General features: G+C 30.7%; 1 protein-coding gene and 1 pseudogene across 1 annotated transcript; both read left to right on the top strand.

Moving 5' to 3' along the window:
• The first annotated feature begins 3,854 nt into the window (after positions 1-3,854).
• LOC125197987 (fasciclin-like arabinogalactan protein 1) lies at positions 3,855-4,673 on the top strand (annotated as a pseudogene).
• A 7,920-nt stretch (positions 4,674-12,593) lies between these two features.
• On the top strand, positions 12,594-13,891 carry LOC125202392 (lignin-forming anionic peroxidase-like). Its single transcript, XM_048100782.1, has 3 exons — positions 12,594-12,843; positions 12,927-13,278; positions 13,342-13,891. Exons 1-3 carry the CDS (start codon positions 12,628-12,630, stop codon positions 13,728-13,730), a joined length of 957 nt encoding a protein of 318 aa, XP_047956739.1. The 5' UTR covers positions 12,594-12,627; the 3' UTR covers positions 13,731-13,891.
• The last annotated feature ends 4,333 nt before the right edge of the window (positions 13,892-18,224 follow it).

Below are 18,224 nucleotides of genomic sequence, written 5' to 3'. Positions count from 1 at the left end.
AATAAAAGTGAACATATTTCTTCTCACTTATTTAACTCTCTTAATTTATTTCTTTTCATCTTTCTACCTTTTTAATTCCCTACTCTATTCTTCTTTTACTTAACTCACTTAACATAATTATTCTTAAATCGCGTGCCAAAAAGAAACACCTCACTTAACATAATTATTCTTAAATCGCGTACCGAAAAGAAACACCTCCACTACTGCGGAGCGGAGGGAATAGTATTTATTATTATTATTATTATTATTATTATTATTATTATTAAAATAGTACACTTTCTATTTTTAGTAGTAATATTTTTCTTTTTTGTGAAATGGACCTCATTCTATACTACTCCCCTGTCCCAAAAAAGATGACCCCTTCTTAGGCGATACGAGATTTATACAACTTTATTTTGTGTGTGAAGTAGAGAGAGTAAAGTAAGAGAGAGAATAAAGTAGAGAATACTGATGTTTCCATTTTTAGTAATGAGTCAACTTGGTTGTGAAAAATAAAAAAGGAAAGTGGGTCATCTTCAGTAAGACGGAGGGATTAATAGTATTATTTTAATCACTTTTATTTTTCAAGCTAATACTCACTCCGTCCCAAAGAAGATGGCCCCTTCCTTGGGCGGCACGAGATTCTATGCACATCTGTTTTGAGTGTTAAGTAGAGAAGCAGAGATAAGGTGTTTTTAATTTTAGTAATGAGTCATCTTGGTTGGGACAAACCAAAAAGAAAAGTGAGTCATCTTCAGTGGAATGGAGGGAGTACTATTTTAATCACTTTTTATCTCTATTTTTCTTATACTTCCTTTGTCTCATAAAAATATAAATGTGTACTTTCTATTTTCGTCTGTCCCACAAATATGTGTGCATTCCATATTCGGAAATTTATCCCAATTCATTACCCTTATACATCAACTTATTTACAACTTATATCACCATTAAACACTACTAATAATGTGAGTTACACTATCCACTAATACTACTTTAACTGTTACTCTCCTCATCTATCTTACTTTACCAATTTTGTCTTAATTATTGTACCATATCAATTGTCCATATTCTTATGGGACGGGGGGAAGTATTTTCCTAATTATATATTACTCCATCCGTCCCTGAAAATTTGTCACTTTTCATTTTCTGCACTCATTTTAGAAAAATAATACTCCCTCCGTCCCATAAAAATATGGGCATTAGGTATGACACGAGAATTAAGACAAAATTAGTAAAGTAAGAGAGAAGATGAGAATGATATGGTAAAGTAAGAGAGAAGAGGAGAATGATAGTTAAAGTAGTGTTAGTGGATAGTGAGACCTACATTATTAAATTGATAATAACTTTTCAAAAACGGAATGCACATATTTTGTGGGATGGATGAAAATGGAAAGTTCATATAATTTTATGGGACGGAGGGAGTAATAGATAGTTAAAGTGTAAAGAGGGTAAAATAAGAAAGAATAATATAAATAAGAGTTTTTTCTATATTATTGTCTCTCTTATTTTACTTTTTCTCCACTTTAATTACTTATTATCAAATAAGTAAAAATCTGACCCATTTTTATAACGAATGCAGAAAATCAATGTGACAAATTTTCATAAACGAAAGGAGTAGAAAATATGTGCCATCCAAATAGTATATTGTCAAATAAAAAGAAGTAAATCTAATTTTTTTTCTCCTTTTATGTACGGACTCAAGGTAAAGATAACGAGTACAATTAACTAGAAGAGAAAGAAGAATCATAAAGGCCTCGTTTGTTTGTCAAGAAAGTAAAATTAATAGGAATATAATTCCTGGTCACTTTACTTTCATATGTTTGAAACATGTCAGGATTTTTTTATACTTAATTTAAACATTAAATTAAAATATATAATAATTAATTTATTATAAATACATGCTAAATATATATTATCAATATTATACTTCAATATATTTTACTAATATAACTTTATACAATGTATTATTAATTGGGTTTTAGTTTTCATCATTTTATACAACGTGAATATTTATCTAGCAAAGCATGAGCTTGAAAAGGAGCTCAACTATACAAACTAGTGCAGTTGATTCAAGTAGTGTGAAAGATATCAAAAATTATCTTGGGAGACCAAAGAATCTGATTATAAGTTAAAGTTGAAAGCAAATTCGTTTGCAAAGCCTAAACATGCTTCTCCAAAATGAAGATCAGACAATCAACATTGTGATGGCTAATTACAATTTACTCCCCACATATATTCTTTATCATTCTTCCTAATTTAATTGGGAAATCACATATAAGTTGTTTCAACCTCAGACGGCCGACTCCAAGAATTTCTGTGGTCGGCTACTGTTTTAATTTTGCTACCCCTGTTCTCGTTTTTGACTATATAAAACTACATATATAGCAAACCATAAATTTGTTGATGTTAATCAAGAATTTTAGTAGATAACCATGAAATTGAAAGATCGAAAGGGAGAACAAAACTCAATAGAGGTGAGATACGGAGGAGAAATCGGTGACCGAGAGAAAAAAATCGGCAGAGATATGAAGGAGGAGGAAAAAAATTCAGTAGAGATAAATAATGGAGAAGAGAAATCGATAGAATTAAAAAGAAGATATCTTTTTTTCCGTATTGTTCAAAATCCTCAAATCAGGGAAAAAGAATAACAGCTTTGGACTGAGGAATCATAATCCCAAAATTCCACTAACTTTCCCTAATTTTAGGAATCACTTTACTTTCCTTGTTTTCTTATTAATTGAAACAAACACAGTATTTTAAAATTCAAGGAATCAGATTACTTTCCCTGTAAGAATCCTGACAAACAAACGGGGCCAAAAAGTTTTTTAAAATAAAACCTAATTGATATATTCCTTTCGTCTATAAATAAATATCTAATTTAAGTTCATCATAAATTATTCAAAAAATATTATATAAAAATATATGAAAAAGATTAATGAAATTCTATTTATGTATTTATATTAATTTATAATAAAAATGTGTTTCACACTAAAATATTATAAATGAAAGGCAAAACACATCCCTAAGGGTGTCTCCGGTGGCACCCCTCCCACTAGGACCTCCACTAGCCCTTCCCATAAAAACTGCATGCCACGTCAGCACTAGCTCTTCCCATTCCACTGCTACATCACTAGCTCTTCCCACTGTACTAGGACTTCCCACTAGGACTTCCACTAGCCCTTCCCACAATTATTCAATTTACGGACTAAAAATTTACGCAATTATTAATACGTCGAAACGAAATACGGGAAATTCGAAAACTTCATTTAAAAAAATTACATTAAAAAAAATTACATAATTAAAAAAAATTACATAATTTAAAAAAAAACATAGTTTAAAAATAAAATTACATAATTTGTACTCCATTGTAGTAGAAATGAAATTTGTATATTTAGAGAGAGAAACTTGTAACACAAGTGGTGTGAATGAAATGAAGTTGGGGGGACCCTATTTCTAGAGTTTATTAAAAAAAAAATTAAAAATGTCGGACGTCCGACCTTCGCCACAGTGGCGAACGTCCGGTCGGACATCAACGCGAGGGGCGAGCCCATCGCAGGGGCACTCGGGACGGGCGTGGGCGGACGTCCCGCTCACTATGGCGGACGTCCGGTCGGACGTCGCCGACGGGAGAACGGGACGGCCGCCGGTGGAGACACCCTAAGTCCCCGTAGTTTAATTGTTTATTTCAATAGGTCTTTATACAATTTTTTCGTTTTAGTAAGATCCTTGTTCTTTTATATTCGATATATTCCAATCCTTATTTAACGGAATCGTTAACTTTTCCGTTATAAAATAACACGTCATATGTTAATTATTTAAATATATTCTATCTAATATCCTAGTTCGAAAATACGAAGACTACATAAATAAAAATAAAAAACAAAAAAACTTAAAATAACAAAACACACACACTCACTCACTCGCTCACCTTTCTTCTTTCTCCGCTTCGCAATCTCCGCCGACAATGCAGCTCCTCCTCGCCGCGGCGGCGGTCCTCTCCCTCGCCTCCCCCACCGCCGCCCACAACATCACCCGCATTCTCGAAAAAGACTCCGACTTCTCCACCTTCAACCACTACCTCACCGTCACCCAGCTCGCCCCCGAGATCAACCGCCACAAGACCATCAACGTTTGCGCCGTCGACAACGCCGCCATGTCCCTCCAAGCACCTCTCCCTTGGCGCCATAAAAAACGTCCTCTCCCTCCACGTACTCCTTGACTACTTGACGCCAGGAAGCTCCACCAGATCACCGATGGCACCGCCCTCGCCGCCACCATGTTCCAGGCTACCGGCTCCGCCACCGGATCCGCCGGCTTCGTCAACATCACCGACCTCAAGGCCAGCAAAGTCGGCTTCTCCCCCAGGACAACGGCGGCGATATCTCCGCCACTTTCGTCAAATCAATCGACGCAATTCCCTACAACATCTCCGTTATCCAGATCTCGTCGATTCATCCCCCGAGACCGAGGCCCTCGCCCCCCGCCCCAGCCAGATCAACATCACCGCGCTCATGTCGAAGCACGGCTGCAAAATCTTCGCCGAGACGCTGCTCGCGAATCCAGCTGAGAAGACATTCGAGGACAATGTGGAGGGCGGATTGACCGTCTTCTGCCCCGGCAACGCCTCGTCAAATTGGATTCTTTAGTTTTTCTGTTTTTTGTTTTTATCTTTTTTTTTTAATTTATGTTATCTTCATATTTTTCGAGTAGGATATTAGATGGAATATATTTAAATAATTAACATATGATGTTATAACAAAGTTAACAGTCTGTTAAATAAGGATTGAAATATATCGAATATAAAAGTACAAGGATTTACTAAAACGAAAAAATTATATAAGGATCTATTGAAATAAACAATTAAAGTAGAAGGATTTGCATATATGAAATAAAATATTTAACGAGTGATAATCTAAAATAGCAATATGATATATTTAATGGGAATATCTCACTAAACAAAATTAAATTTAGAAACAAGTTGCACTTTATCGCTAGTGGTGTAAGTATTAGATAACCAGTATCTAAGGTCAGTCTTCGAATAAAAGAATATATTTTTTAATAAATTCAAACTCTAGAAAATTAAGCTACAATATGAGATTTGCACTATTATAAAATATAAGATATTTTTGATGAAATATCTGTAACACTAATTAGTGATTTTGCAATAGAAATAAAGCAAAATTTTGTTTAAGTCATGGAGCTCAATATTCAGATTAAGATTTGCGGAGCGGATCACCTCATTCAAATAATACACCATTTCATACTACACTAATAAAATAATGACATATGGATATTTTTTAATCAGCGCCATTTCAGTGAATATTAAGCTGAAAAACAACTGAATTATTTTCTTTCTCTTCACTCGCTGCCTTCTGCTGCTGCTGCTAGTTTTTCAATTTTCAGTAGCTCGACAAAATCTAAATTTATGGCATGGATGGGATGGATGAAATCAGAGATGGAAGAATGGGGTTTTATTTTAATTAGAGGGATTCATAATTTTGAAATGAATGTTTTTTTGGTGATTAGGGCTTTGATTTTATTTTTTTTCAAATTCTTCCTCAATTAATACGGATTATATTATTAATTTCTTGTAATTATAACTTTAGTTTATATTGATTCCTTTCTGTATTTCTGAATACAAATTTATCATAGACAGGATGAACAATCACAATTAAAAAACATCAGAGTGGAATTTCTATTGGGGTTAAAGTTACTTGGTTCTGAAGAAAAAGGGGGAAAAATAAAAGAATGATAAATAACAAAGTGAAAGTGGAATTTCAAGAACAATAATGGTGTTTCAAGAATGATCAGAAAATGAGCAGCTCGAAAATTTGCATTGATGACTTGGTTTATTTATTGGAAGTACGTTTATTTATTGGTTTGATTAATTAAAATGTTGGTGTATGATGATTAATCTTTTAGTCTTTTATTTTATTAATTTAAAAAATATCCACATGTCATTATTTTATTAGTGTAGTATGAAATGGTGTATTATTTGAATGAGGTGATCCGCTCCGTAAAACTTGATGTTCTTAAAATCAATATATCTTTAGTATGGAAATATATTATATTCCACTAATGTACAGCATAATTAAAATGACTCATACTAATACAAGTATTAAAATCGACGACAAATTACAATGGACCGTGTCAGTTTCCGTGGCGTATGCAAGTGGGAACAAGGGGGTACAACTATACCCCCAAAATTTGTGATAACTATACCCCAAAATTTGTGATATTAATAATATATTTATGAGGTAACTGCTTTTAAAGTCACCAACTTTCCATGAATTTCGGTTTTTCCCACGAACTTTTTATGTCACGAACTTTATTGTCGGTTGCCATTTTCCAATGTCAGGTTTTCCGGTCTGATTCAAACTGTTCGTTTCCTATTAAGACAATGTCCAAATTCTTTTATCTTACTATCTTTATCTTCGTCTTTAAAATAGCTTCGCGTGGGTACCTTGTACGCCTCAATCGGAACTCGGATGAAGAAGTTATGGCCATTATGATAGTACAAGGTCGCAGCCTTCATCAAATAGCCATAACTTCTTCATTCGAGTTCTGATTGAGGCGTACAAGGTACCCACGCAAAGCTATTTCAAAGACGAAGATAACGATAGTAAGATATAAAAGAATTTGGACATTGTCTTAATAGGCAACGAACAGTTTGAATCTGTACGGAAAACCTGATATGGGAAAATGACAACCGACAATAAAGTTCGTGACATTACACGAACTTTTTAAAGTTCGTGGAAAAAAACCGAAATTCATGGAAATTGGTTCTTTAAAAGCAGTTACCCCTACATTTATTGGTACTTTGTACTGAACCTTGGTGTTCCAGTGGTCCGACGCTCATAATGTCTCTCAACTGCTCTATGTCTCTCAACTGCTCCGAGTTCTATTCCCCGCTGGACCTTTTAACTTTTATTTTCCTTTTCTTTTACTTTTTGATTTATGAAAACTACTTTTTCATTTCTATACTCAACATTTTCATTTTTGTTATGCATTCTCCTTTTCATTGTTTTAATTATGTTTTTGTTTGAATACTTTTTTTTATTTCTGTACTACATTTTCATTTTTGTTACAGTATGTGGTAATTAGTTTTTTTTAGTTAGTTAATTATTTGCACCCCTACTAACATTTTTCGTTTTTGTAATGTAGTACTCCAGTAATTAATTTTTTAGTTAGGTAAAATTTGCACTCCTATAGATATTAGGATTGTTTACTATACTTTAATTATTTTGATTTTCCCTATTATGTTTGTTATTTCATTTATTTTAATTGCTTTATTTATTATATTGATACTCTATTTTTTTATCATTTTAAGCAATGTAACTTGTACTTCAAATAAAAAAAAATCTTCTTTTTTTATTGCATTTATTTTTTAATATGAAATTCTTATTTTTAACATTTTAGGTAATATTCCCCTGTCCAATTTTAGAAGTCCTAATTCGATACGCGTTTTAAAAAATGTAAAGAAAAGTTTGTGAAAAAGGATAGTGGAATGTAAGTCCCTTTTTATATATTAATCTTAAAATAAAGTATGAATGAAATAAGGTTAGTGGAATGTGGGGCCTATTGGCTTTTATGAAATATTTTAACCGAAACTCCTAATGTGGGACATACTAAAATGGTAAACCGGGACTCCTAAAGTGGGAGGATGAAGTATTATTTTTAGTATAACTCGTAATTCATATAAAAAATTCTTACGATATAAATTATTTTTATAATCAATATAATTTTATTTATAATACTCCCTCCGTCCCGGATAATTCGGGTCACTTTGACCGGGCACGGGTTTTAAGAATTGTAATGAAAAATGGGTTGAAAAAATTAGTGGAATGTGGGTCCTACCTTTATATATTAGTTTTATAATAAAATGTGAGTATGAATGAGTTAGTGGAATATGAGGTCCACTACTAAAAATGGTAAAAGTGAAATGAGACAAATTATGTGGGACATGCCGAAATGGAAAACTGGGACGAATTATCCGGGATGGAGGGAGTAATTATTTGTCGTATAATTCGTACCCCAAATCAAAAACTCTAGATACACCACTGATCGGCTCCATACCCATTCAAAATGTGGGTCACTAACAGTTGAACGTGTATATGCACATGATTTGAAATGAACAACGAGACAAAATGCAAATGACCGAGTCGAGTGAGATGCGCCCTTAGTTTCCTGTATATTCTGCAATTTGCACACTATTTTAATACAGTAGTAATAGCATTAATTTGCTATCGCGCGCTTTCAAAAAGTTAATTCTCTAATTTACATATATAACACCCCTTACTCGATTAATTAAATCAAATAAATGGAGTCACACTTTGATGCGCTTAATCTCTTATTAAGAACTTGTCTATCTACCAATGTATTACTAGTATTTTTTTTCCTTGAACCATAACAACTGACACATCATTATTACATAATTAGCAAACCTCCTCTAACGAAAACCTTTCAATTATACATATAAAAAATCCTCAACTCTAAAAATGCCACTTATACCACTCTAACTTTAATGGTAACTTGACATGCGCAGCTGCCCAACGGGCGAAATACCTCGCTACATGATTCGCAAAAGAGAGAAGAAGGGAGGTGAGCTTTAAATGCTCGCAGTGTAAACGAATTTTTGAAAACTCTCTAAAACTTTAATCTATATCGCCACCCTCACAAAGTAATATTGATATTGAGTCCACGTTGTAAGTTTCTGGTGGCCACGTCATATTATTTCTTCCCAAATTCAAATCCATGGGACAAATAAAAAATTCATCAAAGTCATGATTTTATCGGCCATTTTTGAAAGTTATAGGATGGATCCGAATTTGACCAAACTTCGTGGATTTTTTTTTTTTTAATATTTCTTGATTTTTTTTGGTATACTAGCATGTTTGAATAACAAAAGTTGCACACAAAGATTCATATTTTTCACTTTATTGATTCGATTATTTTGTTTCATCCCTCCTATAATGTACTCATAATCATTCTCATCATCTAAACTGTCAACAGATAATTTGCACATATATTTGGTGGGGAGGATCCCCCTGATTGTGGGGGAATAACAAAGCACCAAATGTTGCGCCTCAAACGCATAGTTTTACATTAGTTTCTTTCACTAATAATGATACTATTATTTTTAATCCCTTACTTTCCTCTTTTTTCTTTGCATTATGGAACATTTATTTTTTCAACTTTTACTACCTTCTTCCACCAAATTTATTATTTAAAGAAAAACTAATTTATCAAATCATATTGAGGCATTTAAGAAATTTAATTTCTTAAAGAAAAATTAAATACGTATTTAATTGGGAATAATTGTTATATATGTTTTTTTATGTATTTAAATCTTATATTCTGTTAATGGATGGAGACGCGTCTAATAGCAACACCGCATGATAAAAAAAAAAATTAACACCTCATGTGTGCTTCAATTGTATTTTCTATTTAGGTTCATTGAAGTATCGTTCTATACTTCTATTATATACTACTATAATGTCAACAATTAATTGGGTATTATTATTTTTGAAGTTCGATTTTCTAAATTAGCTTATGTTAGAGAAAGTAAATTTGGCGGAATAAGCAAAGAGTTGGTTATTAGAATAATTGAATGAACAATTACATAAAGTTTTCTATGATGATTTGATCAAGAACGATGAAGAAGGAGCATAAACCATAAAGCGGAAGCGTACCTTGATCCATCTAGAATTAAACGGTGGAATTGCTTTGCAGCGGCTATGGATCTTCCAAACGATCAAAGACATTCTTCGCAATAGGCTGACGAGAGAATACAAAAATATCGAATATTCTTCTGACGTCTGGAGACCATAACTCTAATATTATATTTTCATAAATATAAGACCCTTTATTTTTTATTCGGTCCCTTATCAAATAGAAAATCACAAATTGGTATCTACACTTATTTCCATAATAAATAAATACACTTTAGTCCAAATTTTAATCTTTAATATATCATTTTAATTGGGCAACTGAAAGAAAGCCATACACATTAAATTAGTTACGTGGAAGCCCAAATTTCCAATATTAGTAGTATAATAAGCAATGACAAAGATGACGTAAAAGATATGAGGAAAGGAAGGAAAGGAAAAAAGATAAAAGGAGTACAAAATTGCATTAAGTAAGATGTTGTCGTGAATAGGAAAAGAAACTGATGTAAAACTACGTCGTTTGAGGCACAATATTTAGTGCAATGTTATTCTCCTACAGCAGGGGATCGATTCTCTCGATCTTGATACAAATATACAAATATTTATTCTACTTCATCTAATTTCATGCATGAATTTAGAATATCTTTTGTACTATTTTTATATTTTATTTCTAGAAATTGTTAGGATTATATTTAATTTAATTTTTTAGGATTTGATTTAGTTTCTTTAATTTTTAGGAAATCATTTTGTAAAACACATAATACATCTATTAAGAATATGTATGGAGCATTTCTTTATGATTTAGAAAAATGAAAAATGAAAAAAGAAAAATGAAAATATTAATCTTATTCTCCCTTCCGTTGAGTGAGAAGGAGATCAAAATTTTAATTCTTCATTTTTCATATAGAAATATTCCACACATATTATAAATAGGTGAGGAATCAGTTTTTAACCGTTGAAAGAGAATAATATTTTATTTCTTAATTCTTTTTAATCATAATTAAATAATTCACACATATTTATAATATATGGTATAAAAAGATCTCCTAAAATAAGGAAACTAAATTAAATCCTAACAAATTAAACCAAATATAATCTTAACAACTTATTGAAATCCCGTAAGTAATAAAAATAATAGTACAAAAGATATTCTAGATTTCTTCATTCTTTATAATTATAATTAAATATTCCATACATATTTATAAAACTTGTGGTACAAAAGTATCTACTAAAATAAGAAAACTAAATCAAATCCTTATAAACTAAATCAAATATAATCCTAACAACTTATAAAAATCAATAATAAAAATAATATAAAAGATATTCTATGAAGGAAATCAAATGAAGTAGAACAAATATCTGTATCAAGATCCATATCATTTGCTGTAAGCTTTCTTTTATATATAACAAAGTCGTATAATAAAATGAAAGTCCACTTGTAATTATATATTTTAATTGACATGGATTAGTCTACATATGCATACAAAGTAATATACTCCCCAGTCTCAGTCTCATAATATATGTCACATTTTTTTAGTTTGTCCAAAATGTCACATTTCCATTTTTGAAAAAAGTTTTCTCTTATATAAATATTAAAATTATATTTGCTCTTTCTATTTAATACGCAAAACAAAACCTTTTAAAATCTTGTACTGTCCCATAAGTGTGATATCTTTTGTGGGATGAAGGGAGTATCTATAACAAAAAAGCTGATTCTGAATAAGTGTTCTAGAGAATTTTCAACTCCAATAATACACTTAATGAGTGGAGACCATGTACAATTTAGACCATGTACAATTTATTTGAAATATCATATATGCTTTTATTATTAATCTTCTAATTTATAGAACGTCGCAACTCGTGGTGGGATTAATTAGAATTTTTAAAGCAAAGAAAAACAGTTTAAGGAAAAGTTGGCATTTGAAAATATTGCAATACTACATCCAGCGGACACCGAAAATTTTTCTAGTAGGGTTTCTACTATATACTGTACTCCTCTTCTTGGGAAGATACTAGATTTTATAGACTTTTATTTCAAGGAGAGTACACGTATCTTACCAAAATATATCAATGTATATATTTTATATCTTAATTTCTCATAATAAAACAAGTATGATTAGTAAAAAACAATTTTTTGCTATAATCACCTGGAGTATATAATTAGTTACCAAGATTCTCGTTATATTTTGCTACTAATTTTTTAAAAAAAGTTCTACCTAACGGAGTGGTTGATCACTTCCCATAGCCTCATGATTTGAGAAATTATAGAATATAATCATAGGCCAATATATATAATAAATATAAGAGTGGAACGAATCTCCACACACGTTTTCAATATAATGAAGTATTATATTATTATTTTAGTTTTTTTTTTTGTCTTTTAGTTAATCATCTTCTTCCCCAAATAAGTTGGCAGCCATTTTTACTATTCTTTGAAATTTAAATACCAACTTGAGCATCTTTTTAACTTTCAATTTTTAATTATTTGGTGTATATCATCACTAATTTGGGATGGGTTAAGAATAGTATTCCAAAATTTTGAAAAAAAAAACAATCAAAATAGAAAAAAAAAAAAAAAGAATTGGGAAAGGCTCTCTACTGTGTCTGTCAACGCATCTCCATTTCAAGATAGTTGAGTCGTATGTTTATTTATTGTTCCAAAGTAATTGAGTCATTTCATTATTAAAAAATTCATCTTCTTTATTTACTCTCTCCACTTTTAACCTTTAACACATCGATTTATCAATTTATTAAATCCTGTACAAATGAAATATCCCAACTATCTTGAGACGGAGGGAGTATGTAGAAAAAATGAGTCGGCCATGCAAGAACAAGTCTCGTTTTACGGCATTTCCATCATTCAAATTATTTTCCTCTATAAATTGAGCCAATTAACAATCTCTTCAATCATCAAAATCACAAGTATTCTTCCTAACTTGTTGGTAACACTCAACATCATATTATACACATACGTAACACGATGACGATCTCATCCAACCATTATTACTATTTTGCAACACTTACTATAGTACTCTTGATCGTGCCATCCGACGCACAATTATCTTCGACGTTCTACGACATTACATGCGCCGATGCGCTGAGTACAATCCGTTTGAACATCACGAGGGCCGTGGCCAACGAGCAGAGGATGGCGGCCTCCCTTATTCGCCTCCACTTCCTCGATTGCTTCGTTCAGGTATCTCATTCATCTAATATTCTTTCTTATAAGTAATTTACATTTATTATAATTAATTATAGAGTATTTTGGTAAATAATTAGGGGTGTGACGCATCAATCCTATTGGAAGATGAGAGCGGAGAAAGAGCTGCAGTGCAGAATGCCAATTCTGTTAGAGGGTTCGAAGTGGTGGAAGCCGCGAAGCAAGCAGTGGAGGCGATATGCCCCGGTGTGGTGTCGTGCGCGGACGTGCTGGCAGTGGCTGCGCGTGATGCAACGGTGGCGGCTGGAGGGCCTTCGTGGATAGTGAATCTAGGGAGGAGGGATTCCCCCTTGGCCGCCACCATTGATGTTGCTGAAAACGATCTTCCTAGGGGCAATGATCCTCTGCAAACCCTAATCACCAAATTTGCAAACAAAAACCTAAACCAAACGCATATGGTTGCTTTGTCAGGTAAAAAACTAGGGTTTTTCATATTTTTCAATTTCAACATTTAATTTATGGAAATTCTTGCAGGGGCTAAAACTATTGGGCAAGCGCGATGTGTGACATTCCGGGACCGGATCTACAACACCCAGGGCCTCGACCCGGAATTTGTGAGGATGCGGCAGAGCGACTGCCCTCAAACCGGCGGCGACGACAATCTGGCGCCGTTGGATGAGGTGACACCGACCGATTTCGACAACAATTACTTTAGGAATCTGCAGCGTGGGAGAGGTCTGCTGGAATCGGATCAAGTTCTTTTCAGCCAACAACTCACCAACAGCATTGCGCAGGAATACATCAACAGTGCTGACAGATTCAAATTGGATTTCGCCGCAGCCATGATCAGAATGGGCGATATCCAACCATTAACGGGTGCAAATGGGTTAATTAGATCGACGTGTGCTTCTTCCAATAATTGACACATTCAAAATTCAGTGTTATACACCGTGTGCTATCATCATTTTCATCCTCATGTTTGTTTTGTCAAATTAAAGTGCATTATCAGTTTTTCAATGATATATATGTTGTCTTTTACTTTCATATTTGTAATATCTTATAAAAATAACACTTCTATTTTTAATAGGAGTAGTGATTTAGAGACATAATGTCTCCAAGCCATAATAACATTGTGACTAATTTACCCTAACATTAAAGTATTAAATAGATATATACCTAATTAAGGAAAATTTAACCAAATTAATTATTCTTATCTAAATGCATATATGTTAATTGGAGATAAACTTAATCATGCAACGAGGGTAATGAATTTAAAATTTTTTCAATCAAAACCATTTTTGTCGTGTAAATTTTTAAAACAAATAATTAAAAAATCAGTAATTTAGATTACCATTATTAATTAACACACTATATAACTAAATTATTATATTTAATTGTAAAATAATTTGATTACTTAAATAGCATCATATGCTTTTTCAAATATATTTTACGTTGCGCTATTCTTTCATAACTTATTTTTTTTCCTTAAATTTTCTGAAACATTTTGTCAATGTAGTAACAATGAAATCATTCATTTAATAGTATATGAAAAAATATGTAAAAAATTAAACATTTATCTTATTCAGATTGGTTTATATAATAAAATAATATACTATTTTTTCATTATCTTTTCAATTTTTTTGTAATTTTTCTTTGCTTTTAACTAAATTTAATATTTTTTATTTAATTAAGCTAGGGCGTCTAATATTTTAATATAACTATATAGTTTTAAAATATTAAATAGATGAGTTAAGAAAATACAATTAATTTTTATTCAGATTCAAATCTATCGTTTTAAATGTTAAAAATCAAAGAAATTATTAATTTAATACAAAAATAATTGGATGAATCTACTTTTCTCATTTTAGATTATTTTAATATACCACATGTCAACTACTACTAATTGATTAATAATTAAAAGTAATAAGAATCATAAACTCTGCTAATATTATAAGATAGTGCGGAGTATTATTTGTTTAGAGTTAGGAATTCTAATATTTGCAAAAAAAAGAGAGAGGGAATATTAAATATGTAGCTTTAAAATGTTAAATATATAAGTTAAGAACATGTGTTTATATTTTTAATCGAATTGTAATATTTTTTTAAAAAAATAAAATTTTGGAACGTAAAAAATTAATACTATCAAACTTATGAAAATTTTAAAATCAAAACCACATACTCAATTAGTATTAACACGATAAAATTTTACTTTGTTTCATGATATAGTGAATTTAGTTAAAAACTTTAATATTTTATTAAAAAAAAGAGAAAATATGAACTATAACATTAAAATATTAAAGAATTGTGCAACGAGCTATAAAAAAGAAAATATTAATTGTATATATTTAAAATATAGTTGAGTTAAGAACATACATATAATTTTTTTAATTGAGATTATGCGTAACGTTCCAAAAATTAAGAATTAAGAAACTGAAATTTTGGATAAAAAATTAAAATTAAAATTATGAATATCTTAAAATCAGAACTGTAAACTTAATGAATACTATATCCTATATTAAATTTTAGTTTATAGCATGCTATAGTTATTTGAGCTAAGATAATGGTCCATACAGACATATTTTTAATATTAATTACATATTTTAAAAATATTAATTAGATGAGCTATGACTTATTAGTATGAGATTATTTATTGATCACTGTTAAACATAATCTTTCAAAAATTATAAATTAAAGAAATTATAATTTTGTAAAATAAAGAATTAAACTTAAAATCATAAACACTAGACTCAATTAGCATTCGTACACCATGTATCAAATTTAATTTATTGCATGTTATAATTAAATATTTTAACATATGTAAAATATGAAATAAATGATATAAGAACATATGATTTTATCGAGGTTCAACTGTAATGGTCCAAGATTTAAGAATTTAAAAAAATCAAAATAAAAAAATAAAAAATTAGAACTAGAGAATTCTTAAAATCAAAACCATATACTCGCTTAATTAGTAGTATTAATATATAATATAGTATTATCAAATTTTAATGTGTTGGGTGTTATATTAAAGTGAGCTAAAAACTTTATTATTTTTAAAGATTATTGTGAATAAAAAGTGATTAAAAGAATAAGTTTATCAATATTGAAGATTATAGTATTATAATTACAAAGTAATTATTTTTTGTCACATGTTATAGTAACTCTAAGTATTTACAGTTCAAAAATATTAGATAACTAATTATTTATATTTTATTACTCTAATTATTTGTTAAAAATTATTTAAATTCACATTTATAAAGACTAATTCATTAAGAAGTCTGAAATTATTTGTTTGCTGGTAAATCTTATTTTATTTGTAGACAAAATGTACACTAAATATATAAAGCTAATAAAATTAATATTTAAAATTTTAAAGAAATATCTTTAAGTAAATGCATTAAAATGGGCATATATAAAAAAAGTTATCCAATCATGTTTTAAACGATTAGATGATTGCAGCATGTTATTAAATGCATGCATCATCTATGCATAATCAAAATTTATATCCTTAAATAGGTGTATTTAGTAAACAAATTAATGTAGGGTTAATAAAGTACATATATAAAATATAAATTTAATTAAAAATATAATATAATATATACTTACCATTTTAAGAATTATGGCTTGGAGACATTATGTCTCCAAAACATTTTCCTTTTAATAGTAACTTTTTTTTTAGGGAAATGGACCTCAAGTCAAGAGAATAAAATAGAGATAAAGTGTTTCCATTTTTAGCAATGGATCATCTTTAGGGGTGGGAATACGGGTATCCGTGGATACCCGACCCGAAAAAACCGGGTATCCAAACCCAAAAATCTTCTAAATGTCTATCCAAAATCCGACCCAATATATTTTTGGGTACTCTAATTCCCGCCCCGAATATCCATACCCGACGTATCGGGTACCAAAATACCTGACTCTTTACATGTGTTAATAAGTAATAATTTTTTTTTTTATTTTATATACTAATATAAATATAAAAATATTTAAATTGATTAATATTTTATAATGTTACATTTATTTTGTAGTATAAATTATAAAAAAAATGGGTCACTATTATTTGAAAGTACGTGAACCCAGCTGTTGAAAGAGATTTTCACCATCATTAATACCCACCGAAGTGATGTTGAAAGAGATTTTCACCATCATTAATAACTGTAAATCTAAATTTATATATCCTTCGAACTCAAATAAAAGTTACACCAATAAACATATTTCAATAAATGTACGTACCAGAATTAATTGCAAATGATGTACAAATGTAGCAAAACTAAGTTGAATTGCTTTCTAAGTCCGAACAACATCAATTTTCAGACTCACTAATATAAACATCAAGACACTAACGCCTTTTGAGAATGACACTAAACAGATGTATGCAACGGCGAACCACATTGCTGCCAAGTGTACCGAGCACTTGCTATCAGCGGCGGACTCAGGATTTCAACCCTGGAGAGTCTAAATTATTATATACAATTATAAGATTCATCTGTCCTATTAAAAATAAAATATTTTCTTTTTTATTTGTTTCATTAAAAATGAAACTTTTTAATTTGTAAAATAAAAACAACTTCATCTCTATTTTTCATCTCTCTTACTTTACTATTTGTTCATTAACTCACACAACATAAAATCTCGTGTTAAAAAATAAATGTTTCATATTTGTTGGGACGGAGGGAGTATTTTTTTTATATTTGCGTGACTGAAAGGTATGGGGTGGGTGGCAAGGAGTTGAAAAAAAAAATAAAAAAATAGATGAACATTGTGTTAGAATTACAATTGTGGATTCAAGAATAATCAACGAGATATCAACACACTGATTTATGTGGTTCGATCCTTAGATCTACGTCCACAGAAGAGATGAAATGTTTTTTACTAGCAAGAAATGAAGGAGTAATGGAGGTTACAGAATACACACACTCGATATGCTCAAGATACTCTCAAGATGAGCTACCTATCAATGTTTTGTTGTTATGATTGTAACAGTCCGCCCTCCTAGGGTACAATAAATGCGGCGGCTGTTATCCAAAACTGACTTAAAAGCAATCGGAACATAGGCTAGGGTTTCATTCAAGGAGGTTAGACCAAAGTAATTAAAGGAATTGTCAAAGCAATAAAGACATCAACTTAACCTAGAAACTTAAATAGGTAAACGAAAAGGGAGTTTCATAAATGACGATCAAAACTTAAGAGTATGACATAGGTTTCAAGATAAAGTCACAAGAAAAGTATAAGGCCTCAAAAACGAAGAAGAGTGCCAAATAACCGAATCAATATCAGAGTGTATCAAAACTTAGCGGAAAACGACCAAGAGAAAAAGAGCAGCTATGTATGAAGACACAACTACGCTTGCAGTTCAAAAACATCCATCTTAATTAATTAACATGCTCAACACCCGCCACCGCTCGTCGCCGTTCAAC

Source organism: Salvia hispanica, chromosome 2 (assembly GCF_029641045.1).
Source record: "Salvia hispanica isolate PSC_SH4W2 chromosome 2, Shi_PSC_v1, whole genome shotgun sequence".
Classification (NCBI taxonomy): Eukaryota; Viridiplantae; Streptophyta; class Magnoliopsida; order Lamiales; family Lamiaceae; genus Salvia; species Salvia hispanica.
The sequence above is the reverse complement of the archived record's forward strand: the minus strand, read 5'-3'. Positions and strand labels throughout refer to the sequence as shown.

Coding starts and splice junctions, on each gene's coding strand:
- LOC125202392 (XM_048100782.1), top strand. CDS start 12,628: ATGACGATCTCATCCAACCATTATTACTATTTTGCAACACTTACTATA. Junction 12,844..12,926: donor TCCTCGATTGCTTCGTTCAG/GTATCTCATTCA, acceptor GTAAATAATTAG/GGGTGTGACGCATCAATCCT. Junction 13,279..13,341: donor GCATATGGTTGCTTTGTCAG/GTAAAAAACTAG, acceptor AAATTCTTGCAG/GGGCTAAAACTATTGGGCAA.